The sequence below is a fragment of the Paralichthys olivaceus genome, chromosome 2 (genome assembly GCF_024713975.1).
Source record: "Paralichthys olivaceus isolate ysfri-2021 chromosome 2, ASM2471397v2, whole genome shotgun sequence".
Lineage (NCBI taxonomy): Eukaryota > Metazoa > Chordata > Actinopteri > Pleuronectiformes > Paralichthyidae > Paralichthys > Paralichthys olivaceus.
The window spans coordinates 20,057,123-20,064,777 of NC_091094.1; the positions used below are offsets into that span (position 1 = coordinate 20,057,123).

Consider the following 7,655-nt stretch of genomic DNA (forward strand, 5'->3'; position numbering starts at 1 on the left):
TAACATGAGTCACCATGGCCAACTATTTTGCCTAAATGTTGCCCTATAATCATCTTTCATGTGGTTCCTCTAATGATATGCGATGTCACGTGCCATCAGCTCAGTGGGCACAAGTGTGTCCTCCAATGCAATGCTGCTCCTCCACTATCTCCCAGTGTCAGTCCCCTTGACCTGGTGATTAGGGCAGCGTGTTTTTGTGTGGCGTCGCCTCGGGCAGGGTGGAGAAAGGCCTGTGTGAATCCAGCAGATTACCCTAGCCCTACACACCCCACCCATCCCCCTGACGAGTGTCTCTCTCACACACGCACACACACAGACATACACACACACACACACACACACACATTGATATGTGTTCAAAACTTCTTGCACATTACCCTTCCACTAATTCTTCTTATCTCTCAAACATACCGCTCCACACATACAGTTGATGTAATGATTAATTCAGAGCATTTGCAGAGTGTAAAAATTTGAAACATGTATTAATGTAGCCTTCGTCTGGTCACACTGACAGACACCCCTGTCTGGGTTGAAAACCTTGCATTGTGCCTAGTTTCTAAGACAGTCACATTTTAAAAGCAATCTGTTTAATTCCAGAGGTCCACCAGTTTGTCAGACAGGTCGCCTGCTGTGCAAACAATTAAATAAAGCCTTTGGGGTGGATAGGACTCATTGATTTTAGTGCCTCTGTGTTTACAGAAGCCCTGAAGGTGTCACCCGATGCAAGATTAGGAGCACAGTGTAAAGACTAGGTTAAATTTACACATCCTTTGTTTAAGGCTAAAGGAAGATGACGGCTAACTTAACAGTGATGTTCCTGCTTAATGGTGTTACCAGGAACAATATTAATTTGTATCTTTTTTGTTCAACATAGAGGAGCAGTCACATCCTGCATTTTAAAGCACTTTTCATGGCAGTTCTGTGTGTCAAACCTAAAAGCTGCTCTGCGTGTCTCCAGAGGTTAATCATTCATAGTTGCATTATTTGGCCGGGCTCCACATTTGCTGCTAATCAGAGGCACATGTTTTAGTGGCTGGGGCCTGGAGCCTACAATCAGCAGCAGTGATAAAGATGCTCTTTTTTTCTCCAAAGGTTTTATATTTAAAGTTACAACCCATGTGATCCTTTAGCATATTGCTAATGAAGTAACTCCAACATGTACAAGTGTTTCTCGCACCAACTGAAGTGACCTCAGAGTCATTTCTTTATGATGAATATTCAAAGTTTCTTTATGTGTTAATATGACTGGTAATTATCTCGTGAACTCAAATTTCTTGCTAAATTGATACATTTTCTGTGAAACGTTGCTGCTCTTTCTCTTGGTTATATGCACAGATGTTTCTGTTGGGTCAAAAGAAAATGAACACAGATGTTTGCCAGAGGTTGAATAGTTTTTTTGTAACTGTATTTGCAGAGGAAGCCTATTTTAAAACATTATACACAAGGTATGGGCAACATTTGTCATAGACAAACACAAAGATGATTCAATTCAGATCTAAGGTCCTTCAGTAGCACCTGGGCTGAAAAGTCAAAACTGTAACTTCGATATGAGATATATACAGCAGATAAGAAATGAACTGCAAAGTGATATACATGAATTGTTTCACCGTGCATCTGTGTACAGTTAAAGACAGGAAAAGTAAAGTATAGGGAAATTGAATTATCAACAGCTACTTGGGGCTGAGTAATTGCACCATCATCAACAAGTCTCCGGCTGTTTAACTTACCTGTACGTAACCTGTAATTGACGCTAATAAGCAGGCGCTGCTGTGGCACAGTGGCTCATTAGCCGGCACTGTTGCCTTGCAGCAATATCCTGGGTTGGATTTTCTCCAGATGCTCCGTCGTCCTCATTCTGTCCAGACACAAGCAGGACAGTTGAGCTCCAGATCACACCAAATTTAGGATTACCTCTTAGAGTAATTGATAACATGTATGCTTTTTCTGCTTTATCTGTTCAGTCACACACACATATATATATTTCTCTGGATTTAAAATGATATTGTAGTATGTCAGTGGTGAAATAATTTGAATAATCTCATTGATATCTCTATAATCTTATATCTCTCCACTGGCTATATTCTTAACTGACTATTAGAGCCTATTAGCCACAATGTTTTATTAACATCACCCCAGTTTAATTAATACTCATTAATTAGGCAAATTACTTCTGTCTTACATAGTTACCCCTAAAATCCAACAGCTATTCACCATCTCAGTTTTAGTAGACTGGCTAACATAACTGCAGTTAAACACATGGCAGCTGGTGTTTAAGGGCTGTCTCTACATGGTCTGTGTATTCAGAAGAAACATGCAAAATCATCACCACATACCAGACACATTCACATGGGCAAATGCTAAAATAGACCAGAGGAGGTTCAGTTCAACCCTTCAGCACATCTTGGATGCTTCTTCTGCGAGATTCATTTTTCACTTATGATAATACAGGATTGCATGTGTATACATTCTCATATTAAGGACTGGTATACTGCCTCCTCATCTGCCTTAGGTCCTACTGACCACCAGTAAACCACATGGCAAGGATTAAACCAATAATTCTTTAAACTGCTTTGCATTGTGGCATTAAAAGGGGGACTCAGCATGGATCAGGCAGCCTATGTAAAACAAAGCTTTCAATACAAAACTACAGCATGTAGAATATGTATAGGAACATCTGCAGATGGCAAACACATTGAGCTGTATTTATATGCTGATATGTGAAAGCACAGTATTGAAAGATAAAAAGTTTTATTCTATTGGGAAATTCAGTTTACATTTGAAGAGAGATCATTAAGATGAATCGGTAAAGCTATGGTGTGTGGCAAACTGTAATCATTTAGATTTTTGTGGAAAAGAAAAGAAAAGAAGGAAAATTGGCTTCAGAGGATTTTCTGAAGTTCACCTCCAACTTCACTCAACGTGGCGATCTGGCCCTGAGGACAGATTCTCTCTGGCAGTGAGAAAAAGCCATCTGCTGCTGCTTAACCCTTCCATTAAAAAAAAACAGCACACACGGAAGAGAAAGCAGTGTGAACGTGGGAGTGTGTTTGTGTGTGTGTGTGTGTGTGTGTATGGGAAAAGCTGAGAAGACAGCTGACAACATAACAACCACTGAAATCAGGTCATATAAGTTTAACTTATTTTACTCCAATTCATAATGGGGGAGACAATCTTAAATGGTAAATTACTTCAGCACATCCTGAACCAGATTCTTCAGTTTGCTGCTCTTCAAACATGGCAGCCTCTGCTCATGTAACCCGACAGCAGCAGCATCTTGTTGTATCCGTTCTGTCCCCACCTGGCATTTAAAGACCTTGAAACAGCAGCCCTTCCAGTTAATGATTGCCCACTGTGGGGAAAGTGTGCACTCACATTGTTGACTCTTATCGCTGCTGACCACAAAGCCGCCGGAGCAGTATCTCCTGGGCTGACATTAATGGAGAGCACAGTGCTTGGTTTAAAGAGACAGGTCAATTCGTTTTTTTTGTCTGCAGTGGGAGATATAGCAGAGGTGCTGTTCACTCAAATGGGCTTTTAATTGAGACAAGGTTGTGCACTTTGCATCTGCCTGTCTGCAGACTGCATTTATAGAACATAACATTTTATTGGAATATGTGTTTTCTCTTTGTCTTCTGCCTTCGTCTTAAAACTACTTGCTTGTGTTACCAGGGATCTTCTTCATAGGAAATGTGAAACATAAGTTCTTCATATATACGCAAGATACTTTGGTTGATTGAGCCAGCACAACCCACCGATCCTTCTTTTTACGTTTATTCAGCATCTCCTCTCCTCTCTTGTCTGTTTATCATAAGACTCACATTGTCTTCCCAAAGAGACCAGTCTCTGTACTGGCACATCAGCAGCCAGCGCCGAGTCCCACCAGCTGTACTCTGGAGACAGCACACAGGTCGGCCTGTGGTCGATCAGGTAGCGGTTCAGGTAGCTCTCCTCGAGGCCCCTCGCCACCACCCCATTTGCCTGGTCTTGGAAAATGAGCATGGAGCAGGCGCGGGCCATTTTGTACATCTCAGAAACCAACCCACCATACAGTTCCGAGGTGTAGTAGTAGTCCCCTTCGTCCTCATCCACACAAGCAGATGAGGCCTCTTCGATCTCGTAAGGAAATGTATTTCGAGGCATCCCATAGAGCTCTGGATGCAATGTGGCCACCAGGTCTCCGAGGATCTCCTCCCCCACGGGGGCCACAAACTCTTGGTCAATGTCAGCGCAGAAGATGTATTCAACCTCGCTGCCAATTCGGTTTCTAATAGCATCGGCGAGCAGGGCCATGCGACGATGGGCCAGCCTGTCCCATCCGGGCAGCTCTGCGACGGGTACCACCTTCAGCTGTCGTTCAGGCCCCAACTTGACAGGGGGGTCCATAGAATGGGGGCTGTCTGTGAGGATGTAGTAGGTGACTGTCTGACCAGGGAGGAAGTGGGTTTCAGCTGAGGAGAGAAAACGTCGAATGAAGTGGCTGTACGTTCCCACCATGAGGACCAGCAGACCTGTGTGGATTCCACGTTGTGCCAATTTAGCTCTGCGCCAGGCGGAGTTGCGGGTGTCCCCCCACACTAAAGGAGCACCCCATGGTGTCTCCACAGGAGTTTGAGGCACTGCTGCTTTGACGACCATGTCTGTTATTACGCCTCCTCTGTCCATTCCCATGGCATTAAAGATAGGATGAGACGGCTTCACACCAGCAGCTGCTCTACGTCCATGGAGGAAATCTGAGGTAGAAAAACATTATTTTTTAATTATTTCAAAATAAAACAACTGTATTTTCTCTTTGGGAAAAATCTACCTTTTACAACTGGACTTATTTAAACTACTTGTCTGTGTCTTGAATATTTAGAGGAAATATTATAAATATATATTTATAATCTGTTATAATTAAAAATCATGCAAACATAGACATTTCAGCACTGCTTAAAATGCAGCTCAAACAACAAGGTTTTATTTTATCTTTACTGGGCCACAGGATCTTTTTTGTCTATGTGCATTCAGTGTCCCGGCACAGAATGTTAGAGTAGAATAAACCCTTCTGTACACTTACATATGATAAGAGACAGGAGAAAACAGTACATGACCAGTTGTATTCTGGTCACTCTGACCGGTCCTGTGTGAAGGACAAACACACACACACACACACACACACACACACACACACATGAAAATGTAATGACAGTAGCAGCAATTTGTACTGTAGCCTACCCTTCAAGAAAGCATGTGTTACTTACACGTGTCCCTATGAACCCTGATAGGTAAAAAAGCATAGACAAAATATGTTGCTAAAGAAATATAAACCTGTGACTGTACAAATAATGTCATCTCTGAACCATAGGCAGTAGTTGTTTTAAATATAGCCTATGTGATGAGATAATCACATAGAGTAAAGTCCTGTTCTCTATTTTGAGGAAGTTTGATAAAAGGACAAATAAACATGTAACAACTCAAATAAACGTCAGCTAGGTCTGCAGTATACAACATAATTAAACCATGTGGTCTAAACGTGCAGGGAGAAACAGCAGGAGTCATTGATGGATATTTTATGAAGAGAGATTGGTGTTGAACCAAAAGTGAGCCATAATTGCACGAGACAAAACCAAAGCAGAAGCACAACTGAGTGAATAATTCTCCACACGTGTTCTGGTGACGTGCATGCTCTTTGCGCAAGAGCTCTTGAAATAATCATGGGCTTTTTTTTGCCTCCTTGGACATATTTTGAGGTTTTGTTTGTTTGTAAAGGAGCACTGAAAGATTTAGAACTCTTTGGTATTTGCACTTCTTCCTCCCTGCTGGCTCAGTGCGACTCTCCTCGTCTTAAAAGCAAGCCGAGCTCTCACAGAGCATTCACAAACCAGTGATAAGTGAGGGGAAAACAAACCATATGGCACAAGCAGAAGAGGTGGAGCGATGGCTGATGGTATACTGACCTGTGGGCGTCTTGCAGAAGGGAAACAACGCCATACTGTGACCTGCTGATGGATAAGCACACAAACCTTTGTATGAGGCTGCTATTATCACATCCCCAAATAAAAAATGTCTGCCCCTCACTCTCTGTTTCTCTCATGCTCATGCTGTCTCTTCCTTGAAATGTGCTGTTTAACTCGCTGTGTTCCGCCAGTTAATCGTTTCTTACCTTGCCCCTCTTTCTCTCTCTTCTTGTTGCTTTTATAATATTTTCCTCTCACTTTTCTTCACATACCTTCCCTCTTGTCCCCCCTCTCCCCTCCCTCCCTACGCTCCCCCCCTCAGGCATTTTGCTGTATTCAGTTTTGGAGCAAAACCAAAGAAACCAGATGTGTGGGGAATTTGAGGGAATGGGCGGAGTTGAGAAGTGGAGAATAAGAAACGGACAAGGAAAGACACCATATGACGATTTACTGTACATGCAGTTAGTGTCGAGGTGGACGAACATTCTTTCCTCTTCACTGTGCATGTTGGACAAATGACTCAGATTTCTTCAGATTCATTCTCCTTACAGTAAACGCTGGTTTACACTTCTATAGACTTTTATACAGTACGAAGGAGTACCCTGTCGTTTTAAAACAGTTCAGTAAACGTCAGCAGAGTGTTGTGCTAATGATTTCCACAAGGTGGAAGCACTTTAGAGAAAATCCAGTGGAGAAAGCTACGGCCTGTCAGCAGTAAACATGACTGCAAACGTGCCAGTATTATCTTTTTTATCAAAGTATCTGTAAATGTAATATTATTATATCAATAAGAATATATAGAGAATTTGGAAAAGACAAAGTTATACAAATAAAAAGTCATCTCTTTCAACTAGTTCCTGAACTCTACAAGAATAGGTTTCTTCTGTGTTTTACTAAGTGTCAAAAGGTTGAAGTAGTGATTGAAATGTCATCAGTAGCACAGTAATACATATATTTATATATATATAATATATATATATCTATATATATATTGTACTTAGACATGCAGACACCATAGCATATGACTGAGCACTTGCTAGTAGCATGTTCTCCATTTTAACTTAGCTTGTTAGCTTACTGATTAATTAATAACCACTAAACACATAGACTGTCAGTTCTATTTACATCCATCAATTATAACTCAGACATCCAACCGTTAGATCCATAGTGTATAAAAAGATGGACGATGAGGCTGCGTCCCAAAAGTGAAGCTAAAAGCCTCTTAGTTCCCCTCTGATGGTTGGCTGCAGTATAAACCTGGTACTTCCATGTTAGTGGCTGGGACATGGACTAAATTCAAATGTCAAAGTACACGTCAAATACACTTTACTCAAGATGGATTATGTTATTTTAGCTAGGTCTTATCACTCTCATGCATTTTCAAGTGTTCATACATTTGGTTTTAATTATTTGATGCTGTAAAAATGGTGTGAATCTTCACGAGTGACAGCTGAGACATGCTGCTGTGGCTCCAATCCCCTAATGGCTACTGCTCAGGCTCTTCCAAATTTGCAAGATGGGAGCGTTCATATCCAAATTGTTTTTGGCTTAATTTCTACATAGTGGGAGGAAGATCTGCGCCGTCCATCTTTAGCTACAGTATAAGCTCAGAACAGACAGAAGCTGAAAGTCCACTCATTAATTCATCTATGACCTCTAAATTATCTTATCATTTTAATTTCCTGATACACAGTAATATATTAGACATTTTCCACATTG

General features: G+C 41.5%; 2 protein-coding genes across 6 annotated transcripts in view; one reads left to right on the forward strand and one right to left on the reverse strand.

The window, feature by feature from the left end:
- Positions 1–7,655, forward strand: part of cast (calpastatin) — a 208,286-nt gene that overhangs the window by 144,031 nt on the left and 56,600 nt on the right. The window lies entirely within an intron of this gene.
- Positions 2,732–6,250, reverse strand: LOC109629071 (globoside alpha-1,3-N-acetylgalactosaminyltransferase 1-like). Of its 2 annotated transcripts, none has more exons than XM_020086550.2 (4): positions 6,143–6,250; positions 5,937–5,981; positions 5,057–5,119; positions 2,732–4,730 (listed from the first exon to the last, which is right to left on the reverse strand). In XM_020086550.2, exons 2-4 carry the CDS (start codon positions 5,968–5,970, stop codon positions 3,775–3,777), a joined length of 1,053 nt encoding a protein of 350 aa, XP_019942109.1. In that variant the 5' UTR covers positions 5,971–5,981; positions 6,143–6,250; the 3' UTR covers positions 2,732–3,774. The 2 variants fall into 2 exon arrangements, with proteins under 2 accessions (XP_019942109.1, XP_069366610.1); XM_069510509.1 differs by having other exon boundaries at positions 5,937–5,978; positions 6,143–6,223.

Coding starts and splice junctions, on each gene's coding strand:
- LOC109629071 (XM_020086550.2), bottom strand. CDS start 5,970: ATGGCGTTGTTTCCCTTCTGCAAGACGCCCACAG. Junction 5,120..5,936: donor CTTCTGCAAGACGCCCACAG/GTCAGTATACCA, acceptor TCCTTCACACAG/GACCGGTCAGAGTGACCAGA. Junction 4,731..5,056: donor TCTCCTGTCTCTTATCATAT/GTAAGTGTACAG, acceptor TTTCTACCTCAG/ATTTCCTCCATGGACGTAGA.